The sequence below is a fragment of the Oncorhynchus kisutch genome, unplaced genomic scaffold (assembly GCF_002021735.2).
Source record: "Oncorhynchus kisutch isolate 150728-3 unplaced genomic scaffold, Okis_V2 Okis01b-Okis20b_hom, whole genome shotgun sequence".
In the NCBI taxonomy this organism is placed as follows: domain Eukaryota; kingdom Metazoa; phylum Chordata; class Actinopteri; order Salmoniformes; family Salmonidae; genus Oncorhynchus; species Oncorhynchus kisutch.
In genome coordinates, this window is record NW_022261978.1 from 13,054,341 (window position 1) to 13,073,366 (window position 19,026).

At 45.4% G+C, this 19,026-nt stretch overlaps 1 protein-coding gene across 10 annotated transcripts; it reads right to left on the reverse strand.

Annotated features, from left to right (window-relative positions):
* Window positions 1–647: 647 nt before the first annotated feature.
* LOC116358919 (zinc finger protein 585A) lies at window positions 648–15,128 on the reverse strand. 10 transcript variants are annotated; one of them, XR_004206532.1, is made up of 8 exons: window positions 15,022–15,128; window positions 13,060–13,262; window positions 10,789–10,893; window positions 8,430–8,525; window positions 8,163–8,273; window positions 6,393–6,525; window positions 1,118–6,284; window positions 648–859 (listed from the first exon to the last, which is right to left on the reverse strand). XR_004206532.1 is itself a non-coding variant. In XM_031811319.1 (8 exons), the coding sequence occupies exons 1-8, from the start codon at window positions 15,041–15,043 to the stop codon at window positions 3,261–3,263; spliced, it is 3,459 nt and encodes a 1,152-aa protein (XP_031667179.1). In that variant the 5' UTR covers window positions 15,044–15,128; the 3' UTR covers window positions 648–3,260. The 10 variants fall into 10 exon arrangements, 8 of the variants coding, with proteins under 8 accessions (XP_031667179.1, XP_031667178.1, XP_031667184.1 ...); XR_004206531.1 differs by having other exon boundaries at window positions 648–975; window positions 1,031–6,284; XM_031811319.1 differs by having other exon boundaries at window positions 648–3,269; window positions 3,505–6,284.
* Between the last annotated feature and the right edge of the window lie 3,898 nt (window positions 15,129–19,026).

A 19,026-nucleotide genomic window follows, 5' to 3' on the forward strand; every position in this document is an offset into this window, starting at 1 on the left:
CACCACGAGCCAGGACAACTTCAATGCACCTTGGCATAGATTATACAAGAGTCTGGAACTCTATTGGAGGGATGTGACACCCTTATTCCATGAGAAATTCAATAATTAGTTACTTTGTTAATGGTGGTGGGAAAACGCTGGCTCTGGCACTGCTTCAGAACCTCCCATAGTTCAACTGGGTTGAGATCTGGTGACTGAGACAGCCATGGCATGTGGTTTACATCGTTTTCATGCTCATCAAACCATTCTGTGACCCCTCATGCCCTGTGGATGGGGGGCATTGTCATCCTATGAGAGCATAGCCATGGTAGCCAAAATAATGGCCTGCCCAGCATTTTTATACCAGTACATGACCCTAAGCATGATGGGATGTTAATTGCTTAATTAACTCAGGAACCACACCTGTGTAGCTGCGCCTTCTTTGTTTCCATTATTTTGGCAGTTACCTGTAACAACCAAAACCTTTAAGAACGATTCCCACAGAATAATCATTTCTGTACAATCGATTTAAATTCAGAACCTGTTGTCTTTAACTTTTCACGAAGACAGATCGGGGAGGGGCCAAAATGATTCGTTTTGACGTGTTTCTTACGGTTCATTCCATCGTAGAACAAATTGTAAACATACAAAATGGAAGCATGATAAAATTGAGGATAATGCATGGGTTGCTGTTATGTTTATTACAATTCTTGGAGACATATAGTTGCAGTTTTGTAAAGGATATATACAATTGGCTGTTTTACAAAGCTAAGAAGTTTGTCATTTAAAAAAAAATAAACTTTTTCAACAGATTAGATTATTTCGTTCAAAAAGGGAGATTTCAAAATTACCTCCTTCAATATGGAGAATTCAAAATTACCTCATTCAATATGGAGAATTCAAAATGACCTCATTCAATATGGAGAATTCAAAATGACCTCCTTCAATATGGAGAATTCAAAATGACCTCATTCAATATGGAGAATTCAAAATTACCTCCTTCAATATGGAGATTTCAAAATTACCTTCAATATGGAGATTTCAAAATTACCTCCTTCAATATGGAGATTTCAAAATTACCTCCTTCAATATGGAGATTTCAAAATTACCTCCTTCAATATGGAGAATTCAAAATGACCTCATTCAATATGGAGAATTCAAAATGACCTCATTCAATATGGAGAATTCAAAATGACCTCCTTCAATATGGAGAATTCAAAATGACCTCCTTCAATATGGAGAATTCAAAATGACCTCATTCAATATGGAGAATTCAAAATGACCTCATTCAATATGGAGAATTCAAAATGACCTCCTTCAATATGGAGAATTCAAAATGACCTCATTCAATATGGAGAATTCAAAATTACCTCCTTCAATATGGAGATTTCAAAATTACCTCCTTCAATATGGAGATTTCAAAATTACCTCCTTCAATATGGAGAATTCAAAATTACCTCATTCAATATGGAGAATTCAAAATTACCTCCTTCAATATGGAGATTTCAAAATTACCTCCTTCAATATGGAGAATTCAAAATGACCTCATTCAATATGGAGAATTCAAAATGACCTCATTCAATATGGAGAATTCAAAATGACCTCCTTCAATATGGAGAATTCAAAATGACCTCCTTCAATATGGAGAATTCAAAATGACCTCATTCAATATGGAGAATTCAAAATGACCTCCTTCAATATGGAGAATTCAAAATGACCTCATTCAATATGGAGAATTCAAAATTACCTCCTTCAATATGGAGATTTCAAAATTACCTCCTTCAATATGGAGATTTCAAAATTACCTCCTTCAATATGGAGAATTCAAAATTACCTCATTCAATATGGAGAATTCAAAATTACCTCCTTCAATATGGAGAATTCAAAATTACCTCATTCAATATGGAGAATTCAAAATGACCTCATTCAATATGGAGAATTCAAAATGACCTCATTCAATATGGAGAATTCAAAATGACCTCCTTCAATATGGAGAATTCAAAATGACCTCCTTCAATATGGAGAATTCAAAATGACCTCATTCAATATGGAGAATTCAAAATGACCTCCTTCAATATGGAGAATTCAAAATGACCTCATTCAATATGGAGAATTCAAAATTACCTCCTTCAATATGGAGATTTCAAAATTACCTCCTTCAATATGGAGATTTCAAAATTACCTCCTTCAATATGGAGAATTCAAAATTACCTCATTCAATATGGAGAATTCAAAATTACCTCCTTCAATATGGAGAATTCAAAATTACCTCATTCAATATGGAGAATTCTAAATGACCTCATTCAATATGGAGAATTCTAAATTACCTCATTCAATATGGAGAATTCTAAAGTTTTTTGTGGAAAAGGTAGAAGGGATTTAGTCTGTTGATAAGAACCACCCAACAGGAATCTAATTTACCCGACAAAATACATCTGGTTAGTGTATATCACAAATCAAAATGACGAGTGCTCTTTTCAGAGTTGGCTGAATTATGAGTTTTACTGGCACGAGCCGCAGTATTCAGACTTCTACACGCGTGCTTGAAACTGGGCGGTGCATCATCCCTCCCCAACAACGTACCCAAATGGAACATCTGCCCACTGAGAGATCTGTTACAACAGCATTCTATCGCGTTTCAGTCTTCAGTGATTCCTCCAATCAGATAACCCGACAATATTTAATCAACTCTCAGAACGTTCTGGATCGTTGCAATAAGACAGCCATGGACAATTGTGCAAGACAATTTTTTTTTTTAACCATTTATGTCGTACTTAATTCGCCTTATTTATGCGACGGGTGGTATAAGGTCTATTGCATTTCGAAACATCCCCATTGACATTGGTCTAATAGACTAATTGATAACCTCGTTAAAATCGTAAGTTGAAGTCTCCATTCCAAACCGTAATGGAATGCACCTGCGGCACTTCCTATGGGCGTGCTTTATGCTGCCTTCATGACAAACGGGAAACTGGGCGCGACGAGTTGAGTACATTCACATGCTTTGGACCAATTTAGAAAACGCCGATTGGCTGGATGGCAAAACTGTTTCAACCACAAACTGAAAGTACAGCAACCTGCTCACTAACAACTTGTTTTCAAAAAAACACATTAATAGATTTATATATATATTATTTTTTTATATAAATAATGTTTTGTTGTTGCATTTAACTGCCAAAAACTGCTGTTATTCAAAGGTGATTTCCTTTGTGACGTCAGAGTTCCGCATGTGGAAGAAGCCGCACAGTCGGATTGGCTGGAATTCACAGATTTACCAGATGTTATGAACCCTGCAGGGTGAGACGGAATTAGAACGTCGGAATACTGACAGACACAATAAGAACGTAAGAACTCTTTTATCTTAACCTCTTGAGCCCCCAAAGGCAACTAGGAACACGAAGCTTGATGTTGTCTCAAATCGCCTTTCTGTCTAAAGCCCCTTCCACAAACCGGACATTTAAAAGGCCTCTCCCCCGTGTGACACATCATGTGCAGTTTCAGATGCTTATTGGTGGTAAAACGTACTTGACAAAGAGCACACGCGAATGGCCGCTCCCCCGTATGAATCAGTCGGTGTTGTGTCAGCGTACCCTTACGCTTAAAGGTTTTCCCACAGTCTGTGCAAGAGTATGCCCGCTCGTCTGTGTGCACACGCTCGTGTGATTCCAACGCACTCTGAGATGGGAAATCCTTGCCACACGTATCACATAGATAAGGCCTGTAACTATGACAACGAATATGAAACTTCAATTGGTTGTGTCCGGCAAACATTTTGCCACAAAAGCTACAGGAGAACCCGTCTCCTGTGTGACATACCATGTGTGATTTCAGTTTCTTTTCGCTTGTGAACTGTTGCAGACATTCGGGGCAGGTGAAGACCGGCGTGTCTTTTGTGGGAACGATTACGGTGGTAAGATTACGCCGCGTTGGCCCACAACCTGATTTGTTGGCCAGGTGAAACTTTAAATCCCTGTTGCGACCAAAGCACCTTGAACATATGGGACAGTTAATGGCTCCTTCACCGTGCCGTCTCAGATGCAAAATCAGGGATTGTTTCCTACGAAAACTCTTGGAACACACGTGACATGTTCTAGAATCTAAATTCACACCAGGGGGCAGAGTGGGGGAAGCGGCGCAGGTTGTTGGGTTCTGGGATTCAGTACTGTGGGGCTGGGGAGTCTCTATCCCGTTCCCCCTTGAAGGCTGAGATGTGCCTCCACCTGCTGGGTCAACCTCCCTTAGGGTTTGGCTTGGATTCACTTCCTCATTAAAGTCTTGCTGTGTCTGAAAGTCCGTCTCATCACAGCGGTTCAATCTTCGGGGTCTAGACATGCTTACTGTAAGAGCAGTTCGCTGATCGAAAAAGCACCTTACAAATAACTTTGATTGATCGACGGATTGGTTTAGCCGGTGTTGCCGAGACTCATTTGAGAAGTTGACGTCTGTGCTGCTGGACTGTGGGGTCTCCATCTCGTTTTCCCCTGTATGTTGTGGCGACCAGGCTGTCTGGTGTCTTTTAAGGTTCCCTTCCTGACTTGTCATTTCCTGCTGTTGTCTACATTGAGAAGTCCTCGTCCTGCAACCGGGACACTTCCTGGACTCTGGAATGTTTTGACCGGAACACTGGTCCGAGTGTTTCTTCTGATCAGAGGTGCTTTGGAAACTCTCCCCACATTTAAAGCACAGGTAAGGAAGTACACCATGTTGAAATCTCAGATGTCTTCTCAGGTCTTCTCCGTTATCAAAAGCCTCTTTACATAAAAGGCATTTTCTGTAATGATTAGCTAGCTGAAAGGGCAGAGCATTGGAGGTGGTTGGGTTTTGGGGTGTTGTGTTTGAGGGCTGAGGTATCTCTGTCGAATTTTCTACTGCTGCCAAAACAGCGGCGGCCTCTGGAAGAGCCTCCCTCGGAAGTTGCTGTGGGTTCACGTCCTCACGCTCGTTTGGCTCAGAGAGCGTAAAGGTGTCTCCGCACAGAGAGCAAGAGAGACGTGTCTTTGTCTTCAAACACACTTTTTTGTGTTTCTTCAAAGTGGAGTTCTCAGAAACATCCCCACAGTTGAGGAGCTTCCCAGGTGTGTATCCCAGGTGCGATGCCTTACTGAAGGTCTCGTCACACACGGAGCGTTTGGTGACTTTGGAAGACTGTCTTGGTTTACCGTGTTGGGTTGTCTTGTGCCTTCTCTGGGGTAAAGTGTCGTGGGGCTGAGATATCTCTGTGCAATCCCTCGTCGATGTCGATGTCCTGCACAAATTAGAAACGTCCTGCACTTCCTTTTCGAGGCGGTGAGCTCCTGGTTGGGGCTGAGATATCTCTGTGCACTTCCTTTTCGAGGCGGTGAGCTCCTGGTTGGGACTGAGATATCTCTGTGCACTTCCTCTTCGAGGCGGTGAGCTCCTGGTTGGGGCTGAGGTAAAGTGTCGTGGGGCTGAGATATCTCTTTCCCTCGTCGATGTAGCAGACGTGTTATCCTCTTCTGGTTGAGCTGCCGCCTCACACACATTCTGCCGATGCTTCTCTAAGTCGTCACGGTGTTCAACGTCTTGTCTACTACACAGGGTGTACTGGTAAGACCTCTGCTCAGTGTGAGATGTTATGTGTGCTGTCAAATCCTTTGCTTCCCTGAAAGTTTCCCCACACAAGGAGCATATTTTGACACGCTTGCTTTTTTTAGGCTGCCCTTTAGTACGACATGGGCCAGGAACCAGAGAATATCGAGGTCGGCTATCTGAGGGCTCTACGTCGACATTCCTCTCGCTCTTTTGTGATACGACCCGTTCTCCTCTCCGTCCTTGGGTTTCCACATTGTCAATCTGAAGCCTCTCTCTGCTCGGTGTTGGAAAGACCTCTGACACAGGTGACAGCGTATCAGTAATGTCAAGTCTGTGCAGCAGCACCGTGGGCTGACGGAGCCGACAGGACGTAGACCAATCAGAAACGTCCTGCGCTTCCTTTTCGAAGCGGTGAGCTCCCGGTTGGATTTTGGGCCCACTGTCAGCACGAAGGAGAAGAAAAGCCTGATCCATTTCACTCTCTTTGTCAAGAGTTTCCTTGTTGACACGCTGGTCCACCTCTTCATTCGAAGGCAAAATGGCGACATTTGCAGTGCGGTCTAAATGAATCCCTCGTTGACTCTCCCTGTAATCCAGCGAAGGTGTCATTTCTGACTCACAGCAATATGATGCAGGGCTTTGAATGGTCATAAATGTCTGTATGGGTTCTGATTGGATCTCTGGGTCAGCTTGGTCAGTGGATGACTCTCGGGGAGATGGAGACAGGATGTGGTTGTCTCCAGATGACAGAGCTGAGGACAAGAGAAGAAGAAAAGGCAATATTAAAAATGAATGTCAAAAAAACGTAAAGAACATTAAAATATAATTCCCTCATTTTTCAAAAAGTCTTCTTCTCCTACCATTGGCCTCAACATGTGGGATTGGAGAAAGGTTGGTGTGGTACTGGAGAAGGGTCCTCAAAGGTTGAGGGTGACGCACAGACTGCTCACACTGCTCCAGGACAGAGTGGTCAGGTAGAAACCAAGATGCAGTCTGAGGGAAAGAGAATGGAAACAGATCCAGTTCTATAATATCATAACCTCGTTGCCCTAGAAAATGTACATTTCTTGACTATTATTATTTTTTACATAAAAAAAAGCTGTTATTGCCATCCACGTCCTGTAAAAGTTTACTGACGGTAGTATAATTAATAAAAATAATTCAAATTACCTTGTGAACTTTTAATACAAGCAACTAGATTGTAATTGTCCATAAAGAAACATTGTGTGACTTGCTTGAGCTATTTGAATGTATTTTTGTGGTAGTGGAAGAAGTGTTGTGATTTTAGATTTGAAAAGCAGAGTAGACTAGGATTTCATACACTACGTTTTTGTCTAACTTGTTGTAGAAACCAAGATGCAGTCTGAGGGAAAGAGAAGGGCTTGACAATGACAACAGATCCAGTTCTAGAATATCATAACCTCAACTTCCTAAACAATGTTTATTTTGTTTCTAGCTTGTTAGCTAGCTGCCTAGCCAGTTAAAATAATGACCAGAGCATATAGCTGACAACGTCTTAACTTCAGCTAATTTGTAGCCAGCATTACAGGAAGATAAATTACAACAAGATCTAAATAATGTAACGAAATAAAATCCGGACATTCTACATAAAGATCTTTTAGAACGCGTGCCCGCTCTCGTTTCTGGTAACCATGACAACGGACTCCGAAAACGGAGGTCAAAGTTCAGTTTTACGTCTGCAACATGAACATGGAAACCGACAGTCGCAGCTACGGTCGACAGACAGTCAAGTCCACCGGAGTATAAATGAAATGTCGTTTTGACCAACGACACTTGTCGAAATTGTAATTGTCTACAAACACGTCGTTTGGCCAAGTATAAAACAGCCTTAAGATGTTGTATGCTCTTAAGTTTTTGTCTAAGTTGTTGGGAAAGTGGTCAAAGTCCGCTGATTTGCATCAAAAGTGACAATGTTTACAGAAAGTCACGGGGGTATTCAACAATAGAAGCGTTAGAATGTTGGAAGAAATTCCATTAAAGTGGATTAAGTTTTTTTTAGAAGGAAAAAACATTTAATAGTTTTTAAAGTATAAATGGTTTCAAAAAGGTGTATTTAAGCATACTATTCCAGACCAGTCTGCACGTTTTTAAAGTTTTTAATGGCTTAGACGGTGTTAGACGAGTAGCGTTCCAAAGAATAACTACAAGAGGCAATATGAAGTTGTACAATATTTAAAGTGTGGCTGCTGAAGTATACCACATTATTACATCTGAAAAGAAACTGTGTTTCACCAGGACGCTGACAATATGCATGAATGGTATTAAAACGCACAATGGTATAAAATATACCTGGCGGCAGGGTAACCTAGTGGTTAGAGCGTTGGTCTAGTAACCGGAAGGTTGCAAGTTCAAACCCCCGAGCTGACAAGGTACAAATATGTCCTTCTGCCCCTGAACAGGCAGTTAACCCACTGTTCCTAGGCTGTCATTGAAAATAAGAATTTGTTCTTTACTGACTTGCCTGGTTAAATAAAGGTAAAATACATAAAACATGTATCTATTCATCCAACTAATTGATCTTTTTGTATTTGTGTAAATGTTTGGTATCACCCTGATGTATGAAGCCTCGGTCCGGCGCTGATGAAGATACTAAGGCGTTATGGTGGTACCTGTTGAAGGGTCGGTGTTGGAAGCAGCTTCTCCAGTCTGGAGAGGAACTCCCACACCAGAGTCTGCAGTGCGGAGTGATACTGGGGGCCGAATTCCTCTGGAAAAACGTTCTGGGAAACAACCAAAGAAGAAGAGAATAGGACAGTGCTTTTTTTAAATCTAAGCATTGAATACTACCTTGACAAAGCATTCAACACCTTGGAGTTATTATCCTCCTCACCACCATCATCATCATCATCAACAGAATCAGCTACTTAGTCACTGACCTGAAAGAAGCGTTCTCTCTCAACTGGGTCTTCCAGCAGCGTTTTAATCAGCTTCAGGAAGTTGGATTCTGATGCCTCCACCTCAGGATCACAAATCTACAGGAAGTATGGATAGCACAGTGAATAACAGGAAGTATAGATAGAAGAGTGACTAACAGGAAGTATGGCTAGCACAGTGACTAACAGGAAGTATGGAGAGCACAGTGAATAACAGGAAGTATGGATAGCACAGTGAATAACAGGAAGTATGGATAGCACAGTGAATAACAGGAAGTATGGAGAGCACAGTGACTAACAGGAAGTATGGATAGCACAGTGAATAACAGGAAGTATAGATAGCACAGTGAATAACAGGAAGTATGGAGAGCACAGTGAATAACAGGAAGTATGGATAGCACAGTGAATAACAGGAAGTATGGATAGCACAGTGAATAACAGGAAGTATGGATAGCACAGTGAATAACAGGAAGTATGGAGAGCACAGTGACTAACAGGAAGTATGGAGAGCACAGTGAATAACAGGAAGTATGGAGAGCACAGTGACTAACAGGAAGTATGGAGAGCACAGTGAATAACAGGAAGTATGGAGAGCACAGTGAATAACATGAAGTATGGATAGCACAGTGAATAACAGGAAGTATGGATAGCACAGTGAATAACAGGAAGTATAGATAGAAGAGTGACTAACAGGAAGTATGGCTAGCACAGTGACTAACAGGAAGTATGGATAGCACAGTGACTAACAGGAAGTATGGATAGCACAGTGACTAACAGGAAGTATGGATAGCACAGTGAATAACAGGAAGTATGGAGAGCACAGTGACTAACAGGAAGTATGGATAGCACAGTGAATAACAGGAAGTATAGATAGCACAGTGAATAACAGGAAGTATGGATAGCACAGTGACTAACAGGAAGTATAGATAGCACAGTGAATGGATAGCACAGTGAATAACAGGAAGTATAGATAGCACAGTGAATAACAGGAAGTATGGATAGCACAGTGAATAACAGGAAGTATAGATAGCACAGTGAATAACAGGAAATATGGATAGCACAGTGACTAACAGGAAGTATGGATAGCACAGTGACTAACAGGAAGTATGGATAGAAGAGTGACTAACAGGAAGTATGGATAGCACAGTGACTAACAGGAAGTATGGATAGCACAGTGAATAACAGGAGGTATGGATAGCACAGTGAATAACAGGAAGTATGGATAGCACAGTGAATAACAGGAAGTATGGAGAGCACAGTGACTAACAGGAAGTATGGATAGCACAGTGAATAACAGGAAGTATGGATAGCACAGTGACTAACAGGAAGTATGGATAGCACAGTGACTAACAGGAAGTATGGATAGCACAGTGAATAACAGGAAGTATGGATAGCACAGTGAATAAATCAAAAGAGTCAGCATCTAGAACACCTTGCCTGGCTAACCAGAGCACATGGCACAATCACAAGCTGTGTGAATGTCGTTGACGTCCCTCTCTGGATGGATATAACCTATTTTAGCATGGATAATGGATAATGACATTGAAGGCTTCCACAATTTTAAAGTAGTCAACTGGGTGGGGATTCCTATGGGTTGGGAGCGATCAGCCAATGATCAGAGCGAATGTCTTCTTTTTCATAAAGAGTGCTATTGTTTTTAAATGGCTTTATGTTATATGACTGTCATCTAGTGGCCAAACTAAATGAATGACACACTAGATTCGGTTCAAGACCCCAGCACTGCAGGTGGCGGTACATCACCAATATTAGTTTTACACTAAGAAGAAAATGGACTTCTTTAAAATGGAGACATCCCTCAATGGCGCTGGCCATGCTGTCCCAGAAGCCATTATGACACCGATACAACGTTATCATGTATCCATGGAAACGGATACAAAGGTGAGCCGTGTTTCTGTCGCTATGGTTTGGTATCAACCACTACAAATAATACCAGCAGAGTTACAATGTCATTGAGTGACACTCACCTGGTTGTCCCTATGAGTGATGCTAAAGGGTTTCATCTTATTGAGGTGTGACTGGATGGTGTCAGAGTCGGCGAGGTGTTCTGAGTGACACTCACCTGGTTGTCCCTATGAGTGATGCTACAGGTTTTCATCCTGTTCAGGTGTGACTGGATGGTGTCAGAGTCGGCGAGGTGTTCTGAGTGACACTCACCTGGTTGTCCCTATGAGTGATGCTACAGGTTTTCATCCTATTCAGATGTGACTGGATGGTGTCAGAGTCAGCGAGGTGTTCTGAGTGACACTCACCTGGTTGTCCCTATGAGTGATGCTACAGGTTCTCATCCTGTTCAGGTGTGACTGGATGGTGTCAGAGTCGAGGTGTTCTGAGTGACACTCACCTGGTTGTCCCTATGAGTGATGCTACAGGTTCTCATCCTGTTCAGGTGTGACTGGATGGTGTCAGAGTCAGCGAGGTGTTCTGAGAACAACAACTTCAGAACCAGCTGATGGGAATAAAAGTAAAGATTTATTTTTATTTTTAAGAATTCCAGCAAACAAAACCAGTGTATTGAGATGAGCCGTTTCCCACGGAGCCGTTTCCCACGGAGCCGTTTCCCACGGAGCCGTTTCCCACGGAGCCGTTTTAGCACGGTGTTGTAGGCAGCGTGTCTATGGAAACGGAGCCGTTTCCCACGGAGCCGTTTCCCACGGAGCCGTTTCCCACGGAGCCGTTTCCCACGGAGCCGTTTTAGCACGGTGTTGTGGGCAGCGTGTCTATGGAAACGGAGACGTTTTAGCACGGTGTTGTAGGCAGCGTGTCTATGGAAACGGAGACGTTTTAGCACGGTGTTGTGGGCAGCGTGTCTATGGAAACGGAGACATTTTAGCACGGTGTTGTAGGCAGCGTGTCTATGGAAACGGAGACGTTTTAGCACGGTGTTGTGGGCAGCGTGTCTATGGAAACGGAGACGGTGTTGTAGGCAGCGTGTCTATGGAAACGGAGACGGTGTTGTAGGCAGCGTGTCTATGGAAACGGAGACGGTGTTGTGGGCAGCGTGTCTATGGAAACGGAGACGGTGTTGTAGGCAGCGTGTCTATGGAAACGGAGACGGTGTTGTGGGCAGCGTGTCTATGGAAACGGAGACGGTGTTGTAGGCAGCGTGTCTATGGAAACGGAGACGGTGTTGTAGGCAGCGTGTCTATGGAAACGGAGACGGTGTTGTGGGCAGCGTGTCTATGGAAACGGAGACGGTGTTGTAGGCAGCGTGTCTATGGAAACGGAGACGTGTTGTAGGCAGCGTGTCTATGGAAACGGAGATGGTGTTGTGGGCAGCGTGTCTATGGAAACGGAGACGGTGTTGTAGGCAGCGTGTCTATGGAAACGGAGACGGTGTTGTAGGCAGCGTGTCTATGGAAACGGAGACGGTGTTGTGGGCAGCGTGTCTATGGAAACGGAGACGTTTTAGCACGGTGTTGTGGGCAGCGTGTCTATGGAAACGGAGACGGTGTTGTGGGCAGCGTGTCTATGGAAACGGAGACGGTGTTGTGGGCAGTGTGTCTATGGAAACGTAGACGGTGTTGTAGGCAGCGTGTCTATGGAAACGGAGACGGTGTTGTAGGCAGCGTGTCTATGGAAACGGAGACGGTGTTGTGGGCAGCGTGTCTATGGAAACGGAGACGGTGTTGTGGGCAGCGTGTCTAAGGAAACGGAGACGGTGTTGTGGGCAGCGTGTCTATGAAAACGGAGACGGTGTTGTGGGCAGCGTGTCTATGGAAACGGAGACGGTGTTGTGGGCAGCGTGTCTATGAAAACGGAGACGGTGTTGTGGGCAGTGTGTCTATGGAAACGGAGACGTTTTAACGCGGTGTTGTGGGCAGCGTGTCTATGGAAACGGAGACGTTGGGAGAATACTTTTTCATGGGACTATATCCATTTCTATAGCAATGTGGTATAGGCTAGTTCTCAAGCTAATTACTTCTTATAGAATTACCCAGATTATAACCAAACAACTACATGCATCTAATGAAGTGACCTCACCCCCCCGGTGTTGAAACAAGGGGTTCTCCTGAGTCTCATCTCTCCTTCGCCCTCTCCACCCATCAGTCTCATCTCTCCTTCACCCTCTCCACCCATCAGCCCCATCTCTCCTTCACCTGCTCCACCCATCAGCCCCATCTCTCCTTCACCCTCTCCACCCATCAGCTCCATCTCTCCTTCACCCTCTCCACCCATCAGCTCCATCTCTCCTTCACCCTCTCCACCCATCAGCTCCATCTCTTCTTCACCCTCTCCACCCATCAGCTCCATCTCTCCTTCACCCTCTCCACCCATCAGCTCCATCTCTTCTTCACCCTCTCCACCCATCAGCTCCACCTCTCCTTCACCCTCTCCACCCATCAGCCACATCTCTCCTTCACCCTCTCCACCCATCTCTCCTTCACCCTCTCCACCCATCAGCTCCATCTCTCCTTCACCCTCTACACCCATCAGCCCCATCTCTCCTTCACCCTCTCCACCCATCAGCCCCATCTCTCCATCACCCTCTCCACCCATCAGCCCAATCTCTCCTTCACCCTCTCCACCCATCAGCCCAATCTCTCCTTCACCCTCTCCACCCATCAGCCCAATCTCTCCTTCACCCTCTCCACCCATCAGCCCCATCTCTCACCTGTGCTCTCAGACCCATGATGAGTTGGACTTTCTCCCTGTAACTCATCAGATCTGGGACTACGTCCAACACAGTGACGACAAACTCCTCCACCAAGCCGTAGTCCATGACGTCTCTCCGCTGAACAACCTGCCATAGAGCTGCAGACACCAGCCGCAGGGGAGGAACCAAAAGACGCAGAGACGCTGGGGGAAGAAATGGACCTACGGGCACAGATTCAGTAAAGGAGACATTGTTTGTGGGCCAAGTCAACCTGAGCGTACAGAAATAAAGTAAGGCATTTCCAAATGATTCCATGTTGCTAATTATCCCTGAGATCTATATGTTATTTAACCTTTATTTAACCAGGCAAGTCAGTTAAGAACGAATTCTTATTTTCAATGACGGCCTAGGAACAGTGGGTTAACTGCCTGTTCAGGGGCAGAATGACAGATTTATACCTTGTCAGCTCGGGGATTTGAACTTGCAACCTTCCGGTTACTAGTCCAAAGCTCTAACCACTAGGCTACGCTGCCACCTCTACACTCTAACCACTAGGCTACCCTTCTCATATGTTGGAGTGCAGACTGTTATCAGTGTATGTAGGAGTCTGCATGAATGTTGGCAAGTCTCAAATTATGCATTTCAGTCAATCATATTGCATGGCCTTTGGAAAGGGTTCACAGAGCTTGATGTTTCTCTGCCTCACAGTGTTTGTTATGAATCAGACACTGGCTCTGACGCTCATCGCATGTGGCAGGCGGCAAACTATTACGGACTACAAATGGAAACCCAGACGTGAGCTGCCCAGTGCCTACCAGACGGGCAAAATGCCTTTTACGTTCGCTTCGAGGCAAGCAACACTGAAGCATGCATGAGAGCACCAGCTGTTCCGGACGACTGTGTGAGTAAGACCTTAAAGCAGGTCAACATTCACAAGGACGCAGGGCCAGACATTACCAGGACGTGTACTCAGAGCATGCGCGGACCAACTGGCAAGTGTCTTCATTGACATTTTCAACCTCTCCCTGTTTCAAGCAGACCACCATAGTCCTTGTGCCCCCAAAAAAGCTACGGTAACCTGCCTAAATGACTACCGACCCATAGCACTCATGTCGGTATCCATGAAGCTAACAGACTGAATATCCACCCTCCTCAAAGACAATCTGTTCCTGTTTTCATTGTGTATTTCTGAGACTTAACCTTTAAATCGCCATAGAAACAGACACTCTCAATGTAGACCGCGATTATAGGCACAAAAAAAATAATTGTGGTTATAGGCAATTAAGAGAAGGATCTGGAGATGGCTCCCGAATGGTGCAGCTGTCTAAGGCACTGCATCTCAGAACTTGAGGTGTCACTTACAGACCCTGGTTCGATTCCAGGCTGTATCACAACCAGACGTAATTGGGAGTTCCACAGGGTGGCGAACTATTGGCCCAGCTTCGTCCGGGTTAGGCTGTCATTGTAAATAAGAATTTGTTCTGGTACCGACTTGCCTAGTTAAATAAAATGTTCAAAATTGTATGGGGGTATTTTACATGTTGTGTTGTGGATATGTTGTGATGTAGAGATGTTATATGACGTACTGTTTTATCTTTAGTTTGTTCAGTACAAATATAGTTCACTGTTTTATATGTCATCTGGGTGCTTTGGTGTGTCTGGACCCCAAGAAGAGTAGCTGCTGCCTTGGCAGGAACTAATGGGGATCCCTAATAAATACAAACACTGCTCTTGACATAACGTGAAGCTTCCACGGAAAATGACAAGATAAAATTTTTCCGGCCGAATTCGTAATAGGCTAGTTTATATAGCTCGCTAGCTTAGCTATCACTTGATCGCAACTTAAATAACTCACTTTAGCTAGCTAGCTAGTTAGTTAGCTATGAGACAGAGGCCAAAGAGAGAACAATTTTAGGAACATTTCTCTGCAGATGCTACCACACTGCAACGATAGCTAACTACTGTCTAGCTACTAGTTACCTTTTTCCTTGAGATGTTGCATTTCGAGCTTTGTTAGCTAGCTACGTGTTCTTGCCAGTAGCACTAACAGGTCAAATCCGGGTCACGGAATTTGGGGGACATTCAAAATAAAAGTCCCCCATGCTATAGTAGAAAAGTGTCAAACGATTCATTTACAGTCACGTCCATAATTATTGGCACCATTGGTAAAGGGTATTGAAAATGTAATTATTTTATACCAATACAATTTCTCAGAGAAAGAGGTGTTGTTTAAAGGTCCAATGCAACCGTTTTTTTATCTCAATATCAAATCAAATCAAATCAAATTTATTTATATAGCCCTTCGTACATCAGCTGATATCTCAAAGTGCTGTACAGAAACCCAGCCTAAAACCCCAAACAGCAAGCAATGCAGGTGGAGAAGCACGGTGGCTAGGAAAAACTCCCTAGAAAGGCCAATACCTAGGAAGAAACCTAGAGAGGAACCAGGCTATGTGGGGTGGCCAGTCCTCTTCTGGCTGTGCCGGGTGGAGATTATAACAGAACATGGTCAAGATGTTCAATGTTCATAAATGACCAGCATGGTTGAATAATAATAAGGCAGAACAGTTGAAACTAGAGCAGCAGCACAGTCAGGTGGAAGTTGAAACTGGAGCAGCAGCATGGCCAGGTAGACTGGGGACAGCAAGGAGTCATCATGTCAGGTAGTCCTGGGGCATGGTCCTAGGGCTCAGGTCAGTTGAAACTGGAACAGCAGCATGGCCAGGTGGACTGGGGACAGCAAGGAGTCATCATGTCAGGTAGTCCTGGGGCATGGTCCTAGGGCTCAGGTCCTCCGAGAGAGAGAAAGAAAGAGAGAAGGAGAGAATTAGAGAACGCACACTTAGATTCACACAGGACACCGAATAGGACAGGAGAAGTACTCCAGATATAACAAACTGACCCCAGCCCCCCGACACATAAACTACTGCAGCATAAATACTGGAGGCTGAGACAGGAGGGGTCAGGAGACACTGTGGCCCCATCCGAGGACACCCCCGGACAGGGCCAAACAGGAAGGATATAACCCCACCCACTTTGCCAAAGCACAGCCCCCACACCACTAGAGGGATATCTTCAACCACCAACTTACCATCCTGAGACAAGGCTGAGTATAGCCCACAAAGATCTCCGCCACGGCACAACCCAAGGGGGGGGGGGGGCGCCAACCCAGACAGGATGACCACAACAGTGAATCAACCCACTCAGGTGACGCACCCCCTCCAGGGACAGCATGAGAGAGCCCCAGCAAGCCGGTGACTCAGCCCCTGTAATAGGGTTAGAGGCAGAGGCAATCCCAGTGGAAAGAGGGGAACCGGCCAGGCAGAGACAGCAAGGGCGGTTCGTTGCTCCAGAGCCTTTCCGTTCACCTTCCCACTCCTGGGCCAGACTACACTCAATCATATGACCCACTGAAGAGATGAGTCTTCAGTAAAGACTTAAAGGTTGAGACCGAGTTTGCGTCTCTGACATGGGTAGGCAGACCGTTCCATAAAAATGGAGCTCTATAGGAGAAAGCCCTGCCTCCAGCTGTTTGCTTTGAAATTCTAGGGACAATTAGGAGGCCTGCGTCTTGTGACCGTAGCGTACGTATAGGTATGTACGGCAGGACCAAATCAGAGAGATATGTAGGAGCAAGCCCATGTAATGCTTTGTAGGTTAGCAGTAAAACCTTGAAATCAGCCCTTGCTTTGACAGGAAGCCAGTGTAGAGAGGCTAGCACTGGAGTAATATGATCAAATTTTTTGGTTCTAGTCAGGATTCTAGCAGCCGTATTTAGCACTAACTGAAGTTTTTTTAGTGCTGTATCCGGGTAGCCGGAAAATAGAGCATTGCAGTAGTCTAACCTAGAAGTGACAAAAGCATGGATTAATTTTTCTGCATCATTTTTGGACAGAAAGTTTCTGATTTTTGCAATGTTACGTAGATGGAAAAAAGCTGTCCTCGAAATGGTCTTGATATGTTCTTCAAAAGAGAGATCAGGGTCCAGAGTAACGCCGAGGTCCTTCACAGTTTTATTTGAGACGACTGTACAACCATTAAGATTAATTGTCAGATTCAACAGAAGATCTCTTTGTCTCTTGGGACCTAGAACAAGCATCTCTGTTTTATCAAATCATTTCTGGGTAACAATTAATACAGGGGTGGAACTTTAGTTTTTGAAGTGGGGGGGGGGGTAACCTGGCGGGGGTTCTGGGGTTTAGAAGTGTGTGTGGGGGGGGGGGGGGGGGGGGGGGGAATAACCTGGCGGGAGTTCTGGGGTTCCTGCTCCAGATTTGTTGTGGGGCATCGAAAGCTCATTTCCTGCCTTTCTACACAATCCAATATGACCCATGACCTTTATAGTCGTCTCTATTTAGAACAACAAACAGGAAGCCAAACTGCCCACAGTCATCAAGCTGGGTAAGAGATTATTACATATGTATAAGTGATTGATAAGACTGAAGTAGATCAAAGGTAATTCAGAAATCTATATTGTGTTGCAGTGCCTTAGACCTCTGCGCCACTCGGGAGCAGCACATCCTCCATATAATTCATCTCATAGTCGTAATGGTACTGTAGAGCTCTTTTTACTTGTACACAATATAGCAGGGTCGCCGCCGTCCTGCCCCTAGGGGTCCACCACCCTGCCCCTAGGAGTCCACCACCCTGCCCCTAGGGGTCCATCACCCTGTCCCTAGGGGCCCACCACCCTGCCCCTAGGAGTCCACCACCCTGCCCATAGGGGTCCACCACCCTGCCCCTAGGAGTCCACCACCCTGCCCCTAGGGGTCCACCACCCTGCCCCTAGGAGTCCACCACCCTGCCCCTAGGGGTCCATCACCCTGCCCCTAGGGGTCCACCACCCTGCCCCTAGGAGTCCACCACCCTGCCCATAGGGGTCCACCACCCTGCCCCTAGGGGTCCATCACCCTGCCCCTAGGAGTCCACCACCCTGCCCCTAGGGGTCCATCACCCTGCCCCTAGGGGTCCACCACCCTGCCCCTAGGGGTCCACCACCCTGCCCCTAGGGGTCCACCACCCTGCCCCTAGGAGTCCACCACCCTGCCCATAGGGGTCCACCACCCTGCCCCTAGGGGTCCATCACCCTGCCCCTAGGAGTCCACCACCCTGCCCCTAGGGGTCCATCACCCTGCCCCTAGGGGACCACCACCCTGCCCCTAGGGGTCCACCACCCTGCCCCTAGGGGTCCACCACCCTGCCCCTAGGAGTACACCACCCTGCCCCTGGAGGTCCACGATCCTGGCCCTAGGAGTCCACCACCTTGCCCCTGAGGGCCCACCACCCTGCCCACCCTGCCCCTAGGAGTACACCACCCTGCCCCTAGGAGTCCACCACCCTGCCCCTAGGAGTCCACCACCCTGCAGCGCACCAACCTACACACCCCGCTGAGCTTAAGGATCTTAGTGAAACATTCATTATTGGTTTCGGGTGTGTTAGGCCAAGGACAGAGTGACAACACACAGACCCCCAGAACCAGGACTGAGCAGACCAGCAGCTAGGGATTTCCTAAATAGACTTAGTATCTCCCCTGACCTGGGCATGTTTTCTACACAGACCCCCAGAACCAGGACTGAGCAGACCAGCAGCTAGGGATTTCCTAAATAGACTAAGTATCTCCCCTGACCTGGGCATGTTTTCTACACAGACTCCTTTCGTCATACTGTATTCCATATAAGGCATCCAGACCTTCTAAAAGTTACCCAGAACACCCTTAAGTTTGTAACAAATCAAATCTAGTGGTACATAACTTGACATTTCTGCCATCCATTGTGACATTGTCGGAGGATAACCAACCTTCCAATTAAGGACAATGCATTTTCTTAGTCGCTATAAAAATGCCTGGTTACACAGTTTCTTCTGATAACAGTCTCCAGTATCGACATTTCCCAAGCAAACAAAAACAGGGAGATAAAATAACAGGAAGATGGGATCCTCTGTAGGGCATGCTGAGATAAAATAACAGGTAGATGGGATCCTCTGTAG